This window comes from Pezoporus flaviventris, unplaced genomic scaffold (assembly GCF_033815535.1).
Source record: "Pezoporus flaviventris isolate CSIRO_AGI_PZ_B2104156 unplaced genomic scaffold, CSIRO_AGI_Pfla_v1 ptg000045l, whole genome shotgun sequence".
In the NCBI taxonomy this organism is placed as follows: Eukaryota; Metazoa; Chordata; class Aves; order Psittaciformes; family Psittacidae; genus Pezoporus; species Pezoporus flaviventris.
Window position 1 is genome coordinate 20,308,144 of NW_026892593.1, and position 19,804 is coordinate 20,327,947.

A 19,804-nucleotide genomic window follows, 5' to 3' on the forward strand; every position below is an offset into this window, starting at 1 on the left:
CTTAACCTGAAAGAAAAAGTGAGGACTGCATGAGGTTAAACACACCCCCACCCTCCCCAGTTCCCTGCTTTGGCTATGCAAGTGCTCTGTGAAACTGAGTAATTCTTCATACACAGGTAGAGTGTGTCTGGTCTGTAACTGAGGTGATATAATTAAATGGCCTCATTTTCCTTGAATAGACCTGGTACTGTATCTTTTTTTTTAACGTACAGATTGATTAAATTTAGAAATTGCCTTTTATCCTCCTGGTTGTTGTGGTGTCATCATAATAGCTGGTTTTAATATGAATAAACATAAATGTGAAAAAAGGAATCTATAAAACTTCAACTGTGCGTTAACTCTTCCAGGGGAGAAAAGGTTTCTTTTAGAACTTAGATTTCCTATATTCCATCTCTGGTCAGAGGAATGATCTGGGGAAAGTTTGAAGTGAGCTAAGAAGTCTCTTTTACAGCTCCTACCTAATTGGTGGACTCTCAATTTTACTCTGACTACTCATAACTCAGATGGTGGTTGTGTGAGCCTGTTATGTGCTTTACATCTGAATGAGCACTATGCCTGGGGCCTTTCTCAGCACTATTGTTTTCTTTTTTTCCAAAAGAAAAAAATTATAATGTGCAATTTTGTTTGCAAAGATTCAGCCTTGGTCAGCCTTGTGCTCACTCTTCTATATCTTTTCACATCTGAGAGAGATGGTAAATATCTTTTCTCCATAACCCCCTTGCTGGTCTATTATCATTTGTGACTATGCTAAGGAAGATGGGAAGGGTCAGTTGAAGTCAGGAAGGAAGAACTGGGCAGGGGGAAGAAAAGATTTGAGATTAATAAAAGGATGTTTAATGAGTAGTCTTTGCAATTACAATGAGGAGCCACAACTTGAGCATTGGGAGGATTTTGACCCACAAACTGATTAACAAAAAACAGCTCTAGTGAAAAAGGAAGAAGTGGGATTTGTAAGAGGACTGGTGAAGTCAAGGCACAGTGTGTACTAACCTAGTGTCAGGGCACTGATTTGCTTGGTTATGACTGAAGTGAGGTGTGGTATACAGGACTCTGACTCTGAAGCAGGTAAGGGGGGCAAACGTTCCCAAGCCCATGGGTCAGAGGGACCAGGTGATGACTAACAAATTCAGGCTGGTACTAGAGAACATCCAGATGGGAAAAAAAAAACCTACACCCAAAAACCAAAAAAACAACTTCCTGTTCCTGCTGCAAGGCTTGTTTGTTTGTTTGTTTGTTTGTTTTTTCATTATATCAATTCGTCATCCAATTCCAAAGAAAATTTGATATAGCTGCTTTAACCCTTTTTTATGTGACAGCAGCTAGGAATGTCATAGACTGGTCATTTGGCTTTAATTCTCTTGGTGTGTTTTGCAGAGAAGACAGGTTGATAGACCAGGTGGTTTTTGTAGCCAATTATGACTCATCTGCTTTGCAGCCAGACTTCTTGCTTTTATGGTTTCTTCTGTTGCAGTTTTTATTTTAGTGTAATACCCCTTCCTTCCTTCCTTTTCCCTTTTTCATTTCAGCATTTGTCATTTCCATACCTTTTCACTCATTTTTAAAATCTTTTTCTTTGTCTGTATTCAGATAGGTCTGTTTTTTTTCACATTTGATTTTCAACAGACATGTCCATAGTTTTAGCCTTGCAGGAATAATCCTCACTAGTAAGACCTTAATCACCTTTTCCTACTAGTTCCTTCTGCCAGAGGTGTACTTGTTCATTAGTCACCCTTTACAATGTGTTAGTTCCTTGTAGTAAGGATAGCAGAATTACATGGTAGGTCAATTTCTGTGAAGCATCCTTTGAGGGAGCAGTTGGGATTTAAACGGCAGAGCAGTATCATTGGCTGTTTCTGAGGTGCTCATTGTTCACTACATTTTTCATGTCACCTTTATGTCAAAGTACAGCAAAACAGGATACGTGGAAGCTCTTGTAAATATTTTTAGTCCTATGTAAATGTTGTGGGAGTCGTTAACAGGAATTTATGTAGCTTTTTTGATGACTTACTTTTATGAAGAATCAACATCATCATTGCTGATCTTGGCTAATCCTTCCTTTGCAGTTTAAATGTTGTGGGGTGGTGTACTTCACAGACTGGCTGGAAATGACAGAAATGGACTGGCCGCCTGACTCCTGTTGTGTCAGGGAGTTCCCAGGATGCTCTAAGCAGGCGCATCATGAGGATCTCAGTGACCTTTATCAGGAGGTAAGAAGAAAAGTGTGGATATTTCAGAAGACTTTGTACGTTCTTCCTGATCCATTTTCCAAACTCATAATTTGCAGTGAAGCAGAAGAGCTTGTTGTGTAATTGTGTTTATGGAAAGTATTTGTTGTGTTTGTTTATGTTTATTATTGATAAGTGCTGAAGCAGAGGGAGAAAGAAAGAAAGGAAAAAGGAGAGAAACAACCCGCCCACCCTTACCTGGAAGTGAGATGACTTGTTAGCAGTGCAGTTAACATCTGAGATGTGCTTGAATATTGGTTTTATAGTGGTTAGGTTGGAGTTGAAATTTGCTTCAGTTAGAAATAAAAAAAAAAACCCAAACAAATAGTTTTAGTGTAATGTCCAGTCTCCAGATAGCCAAATGAAGAGAAATTCTACTTTCCATGATGTAATGAGGACTGAAGTGGTATGTTGTACAGTGAAGGATGCTTTTGAGAAGTCCTTTGGAAGATGAGAGCTCTCTTAACAGGACTTATGCAAGGAGGCAGGTAATTCAGTTGCTCCACTGTGAGAATGCACAGAAACTTTGTGTGAAAATGCTCTTTCTCTCTAACTCTACTACATTACACTAGGATTATTACTGAAAAAAAAATAATCTAAACCAAAAACCTTAAAATCGGGAGAGGACCTTTTTAAAGTGGGTGAGGGAGGCGATCATGGTAGCAAATCATTACTGTTCTTAGGGTGAAAATTACACAAACAAGTAAATATGTTCTTTACTACACAATTTTAACTGTTCTCACAAAAATGTTGTCTAAAGTCACCTTTGCCTGGAGACTGCTTTGATACCTACTATTTTGGGGGTTTTGTTGTTTTGGTTTTTTTTATGCTAGCAGACCTCTGAAAATCTTTAATTGTGCATTCAGTAATAGCAGAATGACCAACAGGCCAGGTGGTCCAGTAGTGGCAAACCGCATGTCTACATCAAGTAATTAGGAGATTCTGAGAAGAGAGGTATTTTTTCATTTGCTTTCTTTAAAGTAATATAGGGTACATAGAAAGGAGGATGAGCCTGAGAAGTGTCCTTCCACATGCTGTAGCATGAATATTTTTCCAGCAGACAATGAAATTCTGCATTATGGAAGATCACCCAAAGAACCATTTTATTTTGTCCCAGTCTCTTACCACTTTAAAAAACTTCTTACAAGAATCTAATTATGTAGCTCTTGTTGAGATGCTATGGAGAGATACCTCTGAAGCAGGGGAGACCCACTGTAAAAACAAGCCAAAATGAATATTAGCTGTTGCCAGGAAACAGTTTGGTTTTGTTGAAATGCTTTTGTATGGCATTGACTCTATGAGCAGAAATGATGTAATTTATTATGGACGTTCAGACATCCATCCCAGGCCTGGTGTGATTCCACTAGGAAGTGAGAAGGAAGAGCTGCCAAAAGGCCTGTGCCTCAGAAGGCCAGTCTGTGCTAGGGAACCTTAAAGACAGTGGCAGAGGCTGTTTTCTTTCCATCAGCTAATAATAGAGACTCTCCTGCCTTATGGCAAAGCTCCCAGCACTGGTTACACTTTAGAAGTGTTAGTATCTGAATCGCAAAGCACTTTAGCAGGCCTCAGAAGAAGCCTAGTCTCTTACTCATGCTTGAAGAATGAACTGGGACTCACTTTGCAATAATAGTTTTTTTTGTAATACTGCTGCCAGTATTGACACCACACAGACCAACTCTGCTGTAGAGAGTGCTCAAAGTGTGTAAGAGTGTGGAAGCTGCAGAATGTTCATTTGCCTTAAGCATCCTTCCTGCTTATGTGAAAAGGCAAGAGTACGTAAGCAGTGTCACTCAATGAGAAACAAATTGTTGAGCTTGGGAAGCTCAGAAAATTCTGAGGAGTACTAGTCATTGGAGTGTCTTGTTGAAACTGCAGGATTTTCTTATGTCATCTCTTCTGCTAATATTTCATTCCCCTAGCCATGTTCTGGGAAAGTGGTTCTCTGTGCACTTTGTATGTTCAAGTTCTTTTGGTTCTACTTGTAGAAAATTAACAGCCAAAGATGATGATGTTGTAGAACATCAGGGCTTTGTTAAGACCCACTTAATAAAGCCTGCCTGGCTTTTTTATGGAAGAAACCTGAAGGGTGTATTTATGGTTCTTCCCCTATTATACCCCAGAGTATTTTGGATAGATTCAGCTTTCAGAAAAAAATATTTTTCTTTCTCTACTCCATAATCCCTTAAAAAACTGGACAGGCTGTATTCTATTTTACCAGCCACAAAAATACTCTGTTGCTTTATGAGTTTTACAGTATTTGGTTGGCAAAACATTTGTTTTTTCCATGGTCCGTGCCTGTGGGTTGTTTCACAGGCTCATAGGGTGTGCTTGCTAATGTGTTTATCAGTATCATGCAAAACCAGCTTGCACTTGCAAAGCTAATCGGTCTGACTTCTGCTTTGGAGATTAGAAGGAGAAAAGCCATTTTAGAATGTGATTCCAAACAAACTTGCATAATTTGGTAGTTTGAGAGGGAGCCTGATGGTATTAGACTCGCCAGCCTAAAATTGGCTTATGTAAATGCTTTGCAAGTTCATTATGGTACTTCAGAAAAATTCTTTGTAGCAGTTCAGAAAACTGAAGTTTGTTTTGGCTGGGATTGATCACGTAGTTTTTTTTGTAGTTGTGCTGCAGTTTTCTACTGGGATTTTGGAGCTTCTTTAATCTAGGTTAGAATCCTTCACAATACAATTTTTGTAGGAAGAAAGGTGGCTTAGAGTTTAGTTTGAGAGTATTATTTTCAAAGCTATTTTTCAAATGTGTTAGTCATCTTGGACTGCTTTTATTCTGACAAGCTTCACCTTTGGTGCAGTCCATGGAACAGTCTAACCTTAGAGTGTGGTTGTGAGGGAAATGCATCATGACACATGCAGGAAACTCAGAGATTTACTGTGGTCTGAGGACAAGGGGAGCTCTGCCCATCTTGTGACCAGGAACTATAACCTAGACAAAAGGATTGGTAGGAGTTGGTATCTTCAGAAGAATCAAAATTGCATAGTCAATATTTTTTTTGTATTCTGGTATACTTTGTGTATGCTCAAAATTTGAGCATACAAGAGATCTGTTGAATATGCTGATGATTCTCTTTCCTACTCTGAGAATGCCTTCTTTAAGATCTGCTCCTTATTCTCAGATGTTGCAGTAAATCAGAAATATCTGGTTTGTTTCCATTTTAAGACTGAGAAGATAAAATAGCCTTTTTAATAAATATGAATCAGGCCTTTAATCCATAGCTCTATGGGAATTTGAAGCTAATTCTTCTGAATGATTGCTGCACAGTTTTATACTACTTTTGAGCTGTCAACAAGAGCTTCCTTTTTAGTGACAAACTTTTACTTTTGCAGGGGAAGTGTATTTATGTACCCTTTGATTGCAGGCTACCAACTATGAATGTGTTGCATAAGCAGAAATAAAATGCATGAATGTGAGGATAACAAGGGTGGCTGGATATTTCTCAATTTTAAAACTGATTTTGAATGTGTATTACAGCAGAACTGCAAGAATATCATTAAATGGAGGGAGGCAGTCTATCTAGTTCAGGCATAATTCGTCTCAATTATGTGTCTGTACTGCAGGAGATGCAGGCATTAATGTTACTGCTCTCTGCTAATGGATGTTTCCTCTAGGCAATGAATGAACTGAATTTGAATACTGCTGTGGTTGAGTATTTTTAACTTGTGACTAGCATGTACCTTCATTCCTTAAAGTTATTAAAAGTATTAAAATGCAGTCAGCTTGTCTGTAATTAAAAACAAATTTGGAAAGTAGTATAATTACAGCACTGCCTTCTAGTTCAAGAAGACACCAATGTGACATGTTTTGTTGCTTATCAAGTTCAATTACAATGCTTTTTCTACAGTTTTTCTTTTTCTTTTCAAGTGTCAAAGAATCCACATTCACTCACTGTTCTGTGACTAAACTGTATTAATGTTTAGAAGCCAACGCAGCGAAATGAAGAATGGAGCAAAGAGATTGAGATCCTTTAACTTTGGTACCATTATCATGAAGTGCATTAATTTAATTTAGATACTCAATGAAAATCTGTTGAGTGCAGCATGAATTTTGTGTGTGAGGCAAGAAAATTGGACCTTTCATCAAATATGCTGGGGACTATAGCATCTGAAATTGTTGGCTTTAGGGACTTTCAGTGTGATTGAAAAGTGTTATTTAGCATGTTCTGTCTTCAGATTCTGTCACTTTGATCAATTGCTTTCTTCTCACAGAAAAGCTATAAGAAACATGTAGTAAGGACGTAAACGCAAAAATGACATTTTGAAGACAGTGCCTATCTTGATGGGTTCCTTGTCTTCTGGGACCAATGCCTATTGATTATTTGGGGTGTTGTCCCGTCCAGTCTGTTACTCTGAATTTTCTGTTGGTGCTTGTGTTCCTTTGAGTTTTGCAGTTTTGCAGGTTGTGAAGTCTTGCAGAGTTTAAAATAGAGAATAAACATTGGCCAGTCACTAAGAGTCCCTCTTGTCAAGGTTTTATCCTGTCTGAGACTGGGCATCACCTTTCCTGAGCAACAAGCATTGTAGCTTGTGTTTGTACTGTTGTACAGTAGTTCCTAGAGCCAGTGTCTATTTGTGGATCCTTGCTGCCTTAAGAGGGCTTGGGAGCTTTTCTAAAGCCTTTCATAGTAGTTATTGGTTGGCCATGTACTCAAAATTTGGAGCATGTGCTGATGGTTTGGAAAGAAACAAATTTCCATTTCTGGGAAACATCAACTTGGGATGTTTTAACATAGTTTTTCACCAGATCCTTTCTGTGTCAAAAATAATTATTATTATTCTGTAAATAATTGCAGAGGTGGTATGTGTGACCATATTCCTAATACAGTGTGTGGATTGTCACCTCTTTGGAGCAGGGTCAAGCTGCCTGCTCGGGTTGCTTTAAGTAGCAACAGCACAAGATATGAAGCAAAACTGGCCATTGGTATGCCATCATCACAGTAATTGGCAGGAAAGTTTCTATATTCAAATCTGAAATTAAGCCAGTTAATTTTAAAATACAGTCGTAGGCAGAATGTAACTAGTGTAAGTGGATATGCTTTTTGCAATGAGGAGATGCAAGTAGTTGAGAAATGAAAAGTAGGTGTAATGCCACATGTACATAGTATTATTATCACTAAGTACTAAATAAAGTCTGTTTGTGTACCCCCTGTGTTCTGGAAATTTGTCAGAAGTCCTCCATTAAAGGTTATTTTATTCAGTGTTCCTTACTGGTGATTGGAATGTAATGGTTTTTCTACTCCTTAGAGACTCTCTGTGGAGCTAAATAAGGTGGCATATAATGAGCCCAGATAAAAGAGAAAAGGTGGGAAGAAACTGATGAGGTTATGCAGGTCTGTAGATATTTCCTATAATATTGTTTAAACTTCAGATTGTGGTGGTAATTGTATAAAAAGTCTGAGTTTAAAATAATTGACAACTTTGACTTTGAAGACCTGCAAATTAAGGAGAGAAACAAGATGGTTAAGAGGATTTTTAAACCTTCAGAAAACCAGTTGTGTTTCTTTAGAAAACAGTTATATTTGATAGGCACTTGGAGTGAACTCCCACTAAATTAGAGTAGCACAGATCTTTTAGAGCTCACGTGCAGTAACCTCTCAGTGTATGAGGAACCTTGAGTAAGTCATTATGGAAGTGATTAAAAAGAAGGCAAAATAATTTTCAAAGTATTGTTTGAAGGAGGCAAGAGAGAAATTTTGTGGAGCCAGGAAAGCCACTAGGTAGGATGAGCTAAACCTTGGGAACTGCAAACCAAATAATATTGACTAACTTTTAAATTATTTTTTTTTTTGTTTCATAGGGATGTGGTAAAAAAATGTACACTTTTTTGAGGGGAACAAAGCAATTGCAAGTGCTGAGATTTCTAGGAATCTCAATTGGAGTAACACAGATCTTGGCTATGATCCTCACAATTACTTTGCTGTGGGCTCTGTACTATGACAGAAGGGATCCTGGAACGCATCAGATCGTGGCCCTGAAGAGTGATACCTCGCAGCAGCTGTCATGTAATTCTGTGGAGCTACTGACACCAAGCCTGACAAGGATCTTTGAACATACATCCATGGCAAACAGCTTTAATACACAGTTTGAAATGGAAGAGCTATAGGTGATGCAATGAATCTGTGAAGTCACAAAGGGTTTTAATTGGGTTTTCTTGTTGTTATTCTGTTTGATCAAGTATGCCAGATATACCAGTCTTCATGTGAATCAGAAACAGCTGATGAGTGGAAGTGAAGGAGGCCAGCAAAGAAAGGATAACCCAGTCAGCCTCTTAGCCATAGTCTCAGCCATGAAACAGAGTTGAATGTGTTTGTTTTTTAAAAGGCACTCATTCACTGGGCACAGTAATGCTTAACTTATTTTCACAAGCTGTGTGATGTGTAAAACACTGATTCACTCACAGGCAGACAACCTCTAAGGAAGCATCACAGGAAAGGAAGAGAAATACTCATCTTCGAAGAAATGACTGTTCTTTGGACAAACAAAATGTGACTTCAGTTGAAATTTTCAACTTTTACATTTTTAATAAGCCATTTTGAAAATGTCTTAATCAGGGATCTATGTATATATAATTGTGTGGTTTTGTGCTGTGTGCATGGGAAGCAGAACTGCAATACTTGGATTTAAAAATTTGCAAGATTTGTAAAAAAGGGCAAGATTTTCTTTTTCTAACAAAACTTTTAGCTGTTGTTTAAGATGTTCTAAAGCGTCTATTTTTATCTAACAACTGTTTAATTTTTAAATATATTAAATGGATTGAAACCAAAACTATGACTCTGGACAATAGACTTAAATTTTCTGAGTAATTCTGGAGAATTCTTCTTTGAAACAATTTGTTCTAAGGACTGTTTCTTAAGAAAGAAAGCCTTAAACATTCTTTCCAAAATGGGAATCAATATGGGAGTAGCACATTTTATAGATAAATTTTTTCTCCTGTCTGTGATTCCCCTAAAGGTAGAAACAAAAGACTACAAGGAAAATGCTTACAGTTCTGGATTCTATTGCAATAATTGTAAAAGTGCATATGAAGAAATTATACTTCGTCAGTTTCTTCATTAAAAACTATCTAGTGGCTTAAAATGCCAACTGGAAACAGAGTTAAAATGTATTTATTGAGATGACAGAAGTGCATTTTACTGTATTTTTATGAACAATGTTTATTTCATAGGATTATTTTTTCAATTGGCCACGTTCCTGAAATATATATTACTTCCACTGAGTACAGTAGTCTGTGGCAAATGGGTTTTTACATAATATTGCGTTTTAAAAATTCTTCCATTTGTTTTGGAATTTGTAAAGGGAAAAAAAAAAGTTGTGATGTGGTAGACAATAAAATTATGTTTGTCTTAAATTCCATAATGGCTGTTTTTATTTTGAAGTTCTGTAGCATGAATGCTCTGGGTGGCAGCTGGGAGGGTCCCTCTGCTAGTGTGAGTTAATTTGATGTGTCTTTACCCATTCCACTTATTCTGTTGTGGAGAAACTGCATTGTAAATTTCATTTTCTTTTTTATTGCTTCTGAGAAAGCTTCTTTAGGGGCTCATGAAATTGAGCTCTTCAGTTGTGTGGGTTGTTGTTTGTTTTTTAACAGTCTGCGTAGGGGTGTAAGTATTTCATGGATAGTATTGCAAGCAAGATTACCTTTCTGCTTTTGCACCTCTCCTACAGATGCTAACACTTATTTTTGGAGGTAAGAAGGCGGCTGAAGGATAGTCCTTCCCAACATTTTGCTTGGAGTATTTTTGTCAGAAATACTTCTCATGGACTGCTTGGGAAGCCTTGTGCCCAGCGGTACAGCACATGTACAGCAGAATTCCATCCTTCCACTGCTCAGCTGGGACTGTGTTGCTGTAGCTAATGGTGAGGTTTCTGTGTAGAAAAAGCAGATGTTTGAGCCTGGGTGCAGACCAGCTCTAGACCTTGGTCATGGTATGCAGTGGATTGAACCATTGCTGGAGTTCTTTTACCCTATTAAAAAGCCGAACAAAACACAAATTGTGGAATCTTGGATTGTGGATTGCATGGATCACATGCACACAGATATATTCAGCTGTGGGTTATAGCTCAGTGTAGGAAATTTCACCAGAGTATAAAAAATTGTCCAGGAACTCCTGACGCTAAGCTTTACTGAAGGTGTGTCTGTGGAACCTCCTTTAGCCATGCTTCAGCAATCCCAAGTCCTCCCATAGGAGGAGGTTGCCTGTGAGGGTTGCCTTCATATCTTAGGTTAGGGCTCATGAAGGAGCAAATACACAGCAAGCTGGGCTAGGGAGATGCATTGGAGAAGTCCACAGCTAGAATTAAGATATTCTGACAGGCCAGGTCATTTGGGTTTAGGCTTCCCTGATGGCGAGGAAGCACTGCCATTAGATGTAGCCAGGTTAATTTAGGAGCAGAGGGGTTTTTTTTGTAGGGCTCGTTTCAGACAGGACCATCCTCCCAGACTGGTGTTTGTGGGCTGCTACTACAACTGACCATCCATGGGCAGGGTAACCTTGCTTGGGATTGGCTGCCTAAATCCGAAGCCCATCTGTATCCAGTATGGGGCTAGTTTCATTAGGGAAAAGACCCGCATGTCAGGAATGATAAAAATTATTCCCTTCCCTAGCAAGGAGTTTGAAGTATTCTGGGAAAAAATCCTTCTGAGTTGCTGTAATAGGTCTTGGCTGTAAATTGGAACACTTTCAAACTTTTTCCTTTCCCTGTGCTCAGACTCTGAGGGGTATCTGTTTTTCTAGGGCTTGTTCAAAGAGCCTGAACATTGATTGACAATGCTGTTCTTTTCCTGTAGAGCTTGAGGATATATGTAGGAGAGAGGCTGCTTGGTGACAGAGGAACATGTAGAGATGGTTGCAGCAGTAAGAACTACTTCATCTTTTTATTTCCTTTTTCCTCTGTTTTTCAGGAGTACCTGAAGGAGAAGGAATGGGGAGTTCTCTCTTCACTGCAGCAAAAACTGTAATGAACCAAATCTTTCTTGTTGCAACACAGACAGCTATGGAGCTGCTCATTAATGTTTTTCACAGGTCACTTAAGGAGAGCAACTGTGTTAGAAAAGGGGTCACCCTGTGCTTGCATTAAGTGTTTCTGTTCAGTCCTGTGCATCATGCTGAGTCCATGGGACTGTGTTTAGCTATGGGGCTCAGTATGCAGCCATGGGAGCATGGGGATGCTTTTAGAAGGCAAAATTCACTATTCCTGGTCTTTGGACAAAGTACTGATTTGTATGACAAGGCTTTCTGAAGGAAACATAACTGCATTTTCTCATTTTTATAACAGTTAATTTTGTAAAAACAACCCATAAATACAAGCAAATATATAAATGATAGTGAAAGGAGAGGCTGTTTGTCACAGTGACTATACAGTTAAATATGATGGAGGAGGGGATTTTCAAATAGTTTCTGAAGTTTTTACTGCAAAAGCATTTTATAGAGTTTGTGTAGCAAGGATTTGGTAACAGGGGGGCTGCAGGGGTGGCTTCTGTAAGAAGCTGTAGAAGCTTTCTCTCTGTCTGAGGGAGCCAATACCAGCTGGCTCCAAGACTGACCTGCCACTGCCCAAGGCCAAGCCCATCAGTGACAGTGGTAGTGCCTCTGGGATAACATAGATATGGGGAAAAAGCATGCACAACAGCAACTGCATCCAGAGAGATGGGTGAAAATATGTGAGAGGAACATCCCTGCAGACAGGTCAGTGAAGGAGGGGAGGATGTGCTCCATGGCTCCATAGCATGGGCCATGCTCTCCATGCTGTGGCTTCATGGAGAGAAGAGCCCATGTTGGAGCAGTCTCCTGGCAGGACTTGTGACCTCATGGAGATCCACACTGGAGCAGTTTGTGAATGCAGCCCATGGGAAGGAGGCACATTGGAGAAGTCCATGGAGTGTTGTTTCCTGTGGGAGCAATCACATGCTGAAACAGGGTGAAGAGTGTGAGGAGTCCTCCCCTGAGGAGTGAGGAGCAGCAGAGTCAGTGTGTGATGAGCTGGCCGCAACCCCCATTCCCTGTCTCCCTGTGCAGCTGGAGGGGAGGAATTTGGGAGTAATGTTGAACTCAGGAAGAAGGGAGGGATGGGGAGAAGGTGTTTTAAGATTTAGGGTTTATTTCTCATTATCCTAGTCTGGTTTGATTGGTAATCAAATTAAATTAAACTATCCAGGTGATTATGTGTGTCTGCCTTTGTCAATCAAAATACGTTGTCAATCCCTGACTGCTCTTTTAGCCTCATGTTGGCGTATCCCATTGGCTGATTGCTATTCCAGAGCTCCTGATAATCTTAAAATGTTTCCATGGTCAATGGGAAAATAAAGTCTTGCTGGGCCCCATGTGCAGGAAAGAGAGCATATGACCTCCTAAGCACCCTCTCTACCCAAAATTTAATGATCCTTGGATTTCACTAATTTATCCTTCTCCAGACCAGTTTCCTCTCCGAAAGCCACCCTTCTGTCTGGAGCAGCTGAGGTTGCACTGTGCTCTGCTCTGCAAAAACCTTTTCTAGGCAGTCAGCGTGTTTCATTGCGAGTATATCCCACACCTCAAAATGTAAAGTGTGCATTTTCAGTTTGTCTCCTGTGGCTGTTTTGTGGAAGCACAGTCATTCGCCTTAAAAATGCTCTGGGGTGCTTCGCAGTCAGGTATTCTACCTTCCCTCCTCCCCAGTGCAGTTAGCTCCTGGCAAAGGTGGCTGTCATGCCTGCCAGTGCCATGGCATGCACAGCTGCTAGATGAGCATTATCTGCTCTAGCAGTCACTCTTTGTAAGTGGTCTATCCTATGGTCTTGCCTGCTCTTACGGTGCAAAAGGATCCTAATCTCATCTGTGCACTAATATTTTATCAAGGGAAGTTGGTATCAGGTTTGAGGAGGCTCTGTAGCCTTTGTTAGAGAAGGAAAAAGGTTCCATGAATAAGTTACTGCAAAACCGAGTCGACCCATTCAAGCATGCAGATGTTTTATTTAAATACTCCTCAAATGCCTATTTATTCAGCATAACATGTATTATGCTGCCTTCTGAAATACGATATATGACTGTCAAACAAAATTGTCAAAACAACAACCTCGGTTTCTTTGTATGATACACAGAAATAATTACATTTCATGTACAGTACAGATGCATTTTACACAGTCATCAACAGTCATTCATTACTAAAACAGCATTTAAATCACCTAAAACACCAAAAGAATGTGTATTTCCCAAATTCAGAATTGATTAATGATTTTGCATGTGAAATGGAATTAGGCGACGGGACTGGAATTCTGCAAAATTATACTAAATTATTCCTTAAGCTGCATTTAAAAGATGAAAGTACAAGTTGCTTCAGGGGTGTCACTGTTATGCAAGTGTATTGCTGTAGTGCATTCCTTTTAGTCCATATGAAAAGGGGAATGAAGATGTTTTAGAAGATGATGGAGTCAGTAGGTTTCCTGGGTTGTATGTAGTTTGTCCTGAAGTGGATTTAGTAACTGCCTTTTTGCATTATTTACCTGCTGTAACTAGTCAAGACATACCATGTGGCATAAAGAAGTTGTTGCAGATTGATAGTATCAAGGCAGCTTTTGTAACAGTAGCTGGTGGGGATGAAACAGTTTTTGTATGAGTAACCATGGGTAGAAGTAGGATGCAAGTAAAAACTCTGGGTCCATTCTGCCTCTCCTTTAAACCCCATTAAAACTATGTAACCCACCAGTTTCTGCAGGTATATTGCAACTTTTCAGCAGCTTGAAAGAGAGGAGAGCAATGTCAGGTAATCGATCGACTTCAGCAGTTCCTCAGAAGGTGCTCCTCTGGGACAGAGAGGCAGAGGACAGCCTCTGCTTCTGCCCACTGTTAAGGTCTGAAAGAAATATAGAAGCTCAGATTACAGTAAATTATCCTGATTTGAGGAAAAATTGGGAAATTAAGTGCAAATTAACCAAGCTTCTATATAAGTAAATGATCAGGGAATAATGCATGACATTGTACTTTTTTAACTGTCATTTAATTCTAGTATGGGATGTTGTATTTTGGTGTATGTACTGTAGCATGATAGTCCATCATCTACTCTTCGATCTCAGCTGTCAAGTAAAGAGAAAGATCAGTACTTGTGTGCAGTAAAAAGTGTATCATCAGCAAGTTTCAGGTTTTAGTGCGTAATTTCTCTTAATGTAAATTTTCAGGTTGGTAAAATGCTAGCAAACACTACACTATTCAAACTATTAAGTAACTGTGGTAATCATTTATTGTAATGGCATCTAATGCACTGAGATTTTTGATTTATATGCATATTTTATTTTGCAGACATGCATTTTTTTCTGATCCAGTGTTTTTGATGTATATATGTATGTATTGATATGCACATATTCCATGTATATTTGATGTATATAATGTATGGTATGTCATTAATATAGGAAGCATTGTGGTACATTTAATGCACTCTCATGAAAAAAAAATGATACTTTTTTATCAGAAAGGTTTCTGGTAACATCAATGTCTTTTAAAAATGAAGCCAAAAAGCCTTAACTAGTAAAGCCTTCATATTAGCTATTAGGCCTGCCCATGTAGGCAAATCCAATTGCAATAAATCATATTTTTATAGCTTTGGGGCCCAATCCATTATTCTGTCAGTGTTCTTAGGTAATTAAATATCTTCACACAGTATAAATTCTTGAACAAGTTTTAGGATGCAAGTTTACAGATAATGACAAAAAGAATTTAGCCGTCATTTTACTGAATGTCTTCCAGCATAGCTAATGCTCTGGATGCTGTAGAATGTCAGCAAGGAAGGTTTGGAGATAAGTGTTAGCTGATCCCGAAAACACCTTTATAGTAATTTTAATCCAGATATGATTGATCCTGTAACAGTACACTGGGACGAGAGGTTTGTTCTGAAAATACAGAAGAAGACAAGATGTCTATGGACAAAAGGACTGTATGGATTCATCAGTAGCCTTGAAATCCTAAACAGTATGGCATCATTGGAGTGTGTGACAAACTTACAGAAATAGAGGACAGTGGACAAAAAGAACAATGACTGAATAGCTCGTTTGTGGTGCACGGTTTGGCTGTAAGATTATTTAAATGTTTGCCATTAAAAGTTTATCGTGTAGCTGAAGTTGTGTAAAATACCTTAAATAAAAAAAGGAATCCTGATTCCTGATACAACAGGTGTACAATGACTTATTGCGGTTGTAACAGTACCTAGGAAGCAAGATAAAACAATAATAAATATTGAACTAACTGAACACCTTTAGTTCACTAATGAGTGTTTGAATAAGAAATGCTGCATTTTTTCAAAGGGAAGTTATTTGTACAACTACCATGGGACATCAACAATCAGCTTGTTGTAAGTGCTCGGAAATGCCCCTTTCTACAGTAATATTTTATCATGCCTAATCTGAAAAACAACAAAAGTAACTGAAGATCACAGCTCCAAATAATTTCAGCATGCATTATGGTTGCAGTTCTTTCAGTCAGTACAAACATATTTCATATGAGCATTTTTTCTTTCATTTTTTGATAGTTCCTCATCAAGTTTGTGGTTTATTAACAGGAAAAAAAGAAGACACTTTATCAAAATGTTTCTCATTGTTTTGCATTCGGCAGGAACACAGGTTTGTTTCTATTTTTGTTTTGTGGTTTTTCTTTTTCTTTTTTTTTTTTTTCTAAAAAGAGCTCTCACTATAAGAAGAAGCATCAATGGGGGCATTTCATTGTGCTCATATAGTAAGTCAGGATGGTCACAGGAGATTCCACTGCGCCTTTGTTCGGACAATGGATAAGAAACTCCTTTTGGTTCACACGCTATGACACTGAAACCCACAGAGTGTTGCGTTTCTCCCACACCTCTTGCTTTGCAGCTGTTGGCGCACACGTCAAGGGGCATTGTCTTTGTCAGCTCTCATTCCTCACTGCTTGAGCTCAGCTTGCAAGTGGTCTTTATGCTAGTTTAGAAATAACTCCTTTTATAAAGCAGATACTCTGACAATGTTTCCTCCCGAGTACTCAGGAGACTCTGGCCTATCATCTCCTTCAGGTGTGGTGACTGGAGGTGTCGGGATGCTAATTATTGCTGTAGTGACGTAAGGCTGCTCACAGTTTAGTTTAACGCACTCTTCCACTTTGGCATTTAAGCTGGAACGGCTGGAGGAAGAAACAAAAATCCATGAAGAAAGAGTCTATGTTACTGCAAACCTCTTGTGCCCATTCCACTCCCTTAGCATGTCCGTCTCCTTCCTGCCCTGTTAGAGAGCTCAGATGTACAAAGCGACACCATCGCACCCCCCTGTCCCCAGCAGCAACTGGTCCAGGGCTGTGTCCATGGACAGGCCCCCTTTCTCCCTTCGTTTACCATTTCAGCACATCTAAAAGTTTCTCAGCCCATCACCTAAGTTTTTTCTGAACAGGGGAAGTATCTGAGCAAACTTTGCATAGCCAAGTGACTAGCTATGCAGAAAATTGGAGAGACATCAATTTGATGGATGGACCACTCGGTGGATAAAGAACTGGCTGGATGGCCACACACAAAGAGTTCTGGTCAATGGTTCAATGTCCAGCTGGAGACCAGTAACGAGTGGTATCCATCAGGGATCAGTGTTGGGACCAGGCTTGATCAACATCTTTGTCAGTGACATGGACAGTGGGATTGAGTGCGCCCTCAGCAAGTTTTTGCCGATGACACCAAGCTGTGTGGTTCAGTTGATACGCTGGAGGGAAGGAATGCCATCCAGAGGGACCTTGACACACTTGTGAGGTGGGCTGATGCCAACCTCATGAAGTTTAACCATGCCAAGTGCAAGGTCCTCCACCTGGGTCGGAGCAATCCCAGGCACAGCTACAGGTTGGGCAGAGAAGAGATTCAGAGCAGCCCTGAGGAGAAGGACTTGGGGGTGTTGGTCGATGAGAAAATGAACATGAGCCAGCTTCAGTGTGCTCTCACAGCCCAGAAAGCCAACTGTATCTTGGGCTGCATCAAAAGGAGCATGCCCAGCAGGTCGAAGGAGGTGATCCTGCCCCTCTACTCTGCTCTCGTGAGACCTCACTTGGAGTATTGTGTGCAGTTCTGGTGTCCTCAACATAAAAAGGACATGGAACTGTTGGAACAAGTCCAGAGGAGGCCATGAGGATGATCAGGGGACTGGAGCACCTCCCGTATGAAGATAGGCTGAGAAAGTTTGGGCTGTTCAGCCTGGAGAAGAGAAGGCTGCATGGAGACCTCATAGCAGCCTTCCAGTATCTGAAGGGGGCTTACAAGGATGCTGGGGAGGGACTCTTCTTCAGGGACTGTGGTGATAGGACAAGGGGTAACAGGTTAAAACTTAAACAGGGGAAGTTTAGGTTGGATATAAGGAAGAAGTTCTTTATTGTAAGGGTGGTGAGGCACTGGAATGGGTTGCCCAGGGAGGTTGTGAATGCTCCATCCCAGGCAGTGTTCAAGGCCAGGTTGGACTGAGCCTTGGGTGGCATGGTTTAGTGTGACGTGTCCCTGCCCATGGGAGGGGGGTTGGAACTAGATGATCTTAAGGTCCTTTTCAACCCTAACTATTCTATGATTCTATGAAAAGGGGGACCAGTGTCCTACAGACTCCTCCATGCCATGCATATTTAAGAACGTTTTGTATGTTCTGTATCCTCAATAATAAGGCACAGTGATATATGTGCTAATTAAGGTTGATTTAATATGTTCTTGGTGCTTCTGCAGTACCTCAGCATCATAAGGACCTTTTAAAAGTGACTGGTTCAAGGTGAGAATGGCATTTTGTGCTTTTGTTTTTAGCTTGTATTTTAGCACAAAGCTGGTGCTTTGTGTTTTTACATACGATGTTACCGGAAGTATGGTGCAGACAGTGCTCTAGCAGAGAAAGGATGGATCCAGGCAGAATATTTCCTGAAAAGCTAAAACCGATTGTAGCTTTGTACTGGCCAGGAGGTCTCATTGCGTAACAGCTGAAAAACATCAGTAGCTGCAAGCTGCTGGGTTGATCATGAAAGTGAAGCCAAACTTAGTAACTATACAAAGCAAGCTATCAAATGTAACTTTAGACAATTTCTATGGTAACTAGTGCTGAAAACTCTCCTTCTTTAAATGGTAGCTTGTTTGAGTTCAACAGAAAACACTTTTGGGTCTCCCGAGACCATTGCTGTGTTTTCAGAGGTGGTGTTTGGATGTATCTGAAAACCAAACACTTTATTTGTGAGAGTACAGAGACATTCAGTAAATTATAAACACTTCACCTGCACCTTCCTCACTTTTGTAATAACTCCTTAAAGTAGGAAATAGATTTTTCTTCTTTCTTTTTTTTTTTAAATTTTTATTTAGAAAATTCTTTTTTATGACTATTATGACTCTGGAAATCAGTTTTATTTCTCTCCTCTGTGGAAATGTGAGGAAGTCTCATTTGTCCTTTGCTTCTGAACCAAAGCAGTAGAAATAGCAGGAACAGACCTTTCTTTCTCTTCCCACTTGCTCACCTTGTATATCTGAATCACACATTTTTCTATTTTAATTTTTTTCTATGGCATATAATATTTGATGCTCTATTTCATTTGAGGTAACTGGTTGTTATTTGCTGCAAATAGTATGTGATAGTTTGTGGGGAGGGCAGAAATGGATATAGAAACAGTATTCTGTTATCTTGGACTAACCTTGCAGCAAACTGAGTGCAGGATGTTTCAGTCCTGGTATCCATTTTTGGATAAGTATTTGACTTTCACCTTTAGTCTCACATCCTGACTATGGAGGCCACATCACCTCTATATCCCTTCTCTCACAAAGGAAGGGGCTTCAGCCCTCTGTGTGAAGTACCTGTTAGACAGAGGCGTCCTCTCCACACATCTGATCTGGATGGTGCTGAGCTCTTGTACACTGCCTGGGCGGCTGCCACTGATGTTGGTGTTTGGGATGTGGTAAGTCTTTTTATGTCTTCGTGAGCAGCAAGTGCTGGTAACACCTTGCTGAGATGAGAGAGAGGGGCTGTGGCTTGGGGGTCTGTTGACTGTAGAAACTTCCATACAGCTCTCTTCATAGACTTGCTCATCCACGAACTCATGGTTCTAGCGCAGAGGAATCCAACCAAGGGACAAAGAACACACAGGAAGATAATTACAGTGAACATATTAATCACGATTGTTTAAAGACTTAAATTGACAAAACTGAATAAATTGGGAAGTTAGACAGCTTATTCTTGATTATAGTATTTAGCCCACATTAGCCTGGGATGAATACCAATACAAATGTAAACGCTGGAACAAAACTCTCAGAGCCCTAAGTAAGAAAATGTTAATCCAAATTACTTTGTAAAATATAATGTGATCATAATGTGGCTTGCATTATAAATATCTGTATAATCTATGAAATACCAAAAAATAGAGGATTATGTTTATTAATAAAAATGCAAGTGGTGCTCATGTACATGCTCTAAATGTCATTTGGATGTAAATAAGATTTATTATATTGAACTATAATACAATAAAATCCATAAATATTGTCCAAATGAGTTTATAAAGCTTCCTTTTGAATTACATGTTAAAAATCAGGATATGAAAGTGTGGTTTGAGGTATGCATCTATGTAAAAGAAAAAGATTCATGAAACA

The 19,804-nt window shown here is 39.5% G+C and overlaps 2 protein-coding genes across 10 annotated transcripts in view; one reads left to right on the top strand and one right to left on the bottom strand.

Moving 5' to 3' along the window:
* Positions 1-9,534, top strand: part of TSPAN12 (tetraspanin 12) — a 43,487-nt gene extending 33,953 nt beyond the window's left edge. For all 8 annotated transcript variants that reach the window (XM_061467633.1, XM_061467640.1, XM_061467638.1 and 5 more), the window contains 2 exons: positions 2,064-2,207; positions 8,037-9,534. In XM_061467633.1, the coding sequence (XP_061323617.1) occupies positions 2,064-2,207; positions 8,037-8,342 (450 nt within the window). In that variant the 3' untranslated portion in view covers positions 8,343-9,534. The remainder of the gene's footprint in view (positions 1-2,063; positions 2,208-8,036) is intronic.
* Positions 9,535-13,168: 3,634 nt separating this feature from the next.
* Positions 13,169-19,804, bottom strand: part of KCND2 (potassium voltage-gated channel subfamily D member 2) — a 285,392-nt gene continuing 278,756 nt past the window's right edge. For both annotated transcript variants that reach the window (XM_061467632.1, XM_061467631.1), the window contains exons 6-7: positions 19,016-19,263; positions 13,169-16,353 (exon numbers count right to left, since the gene is read on the bottom strand). In XM_061467632.1, coding sequence (XP_061323616.1) covers positions 16,176-16,353; positions 19,016-19,263 — 426 coding nt within the window. In that variant the 3' untranslated portion in view covers positions 13,169-16,175. The remainder of the gene's footprint in view (positions 16,354-19,015; positions 19,264-19,804) is intronic.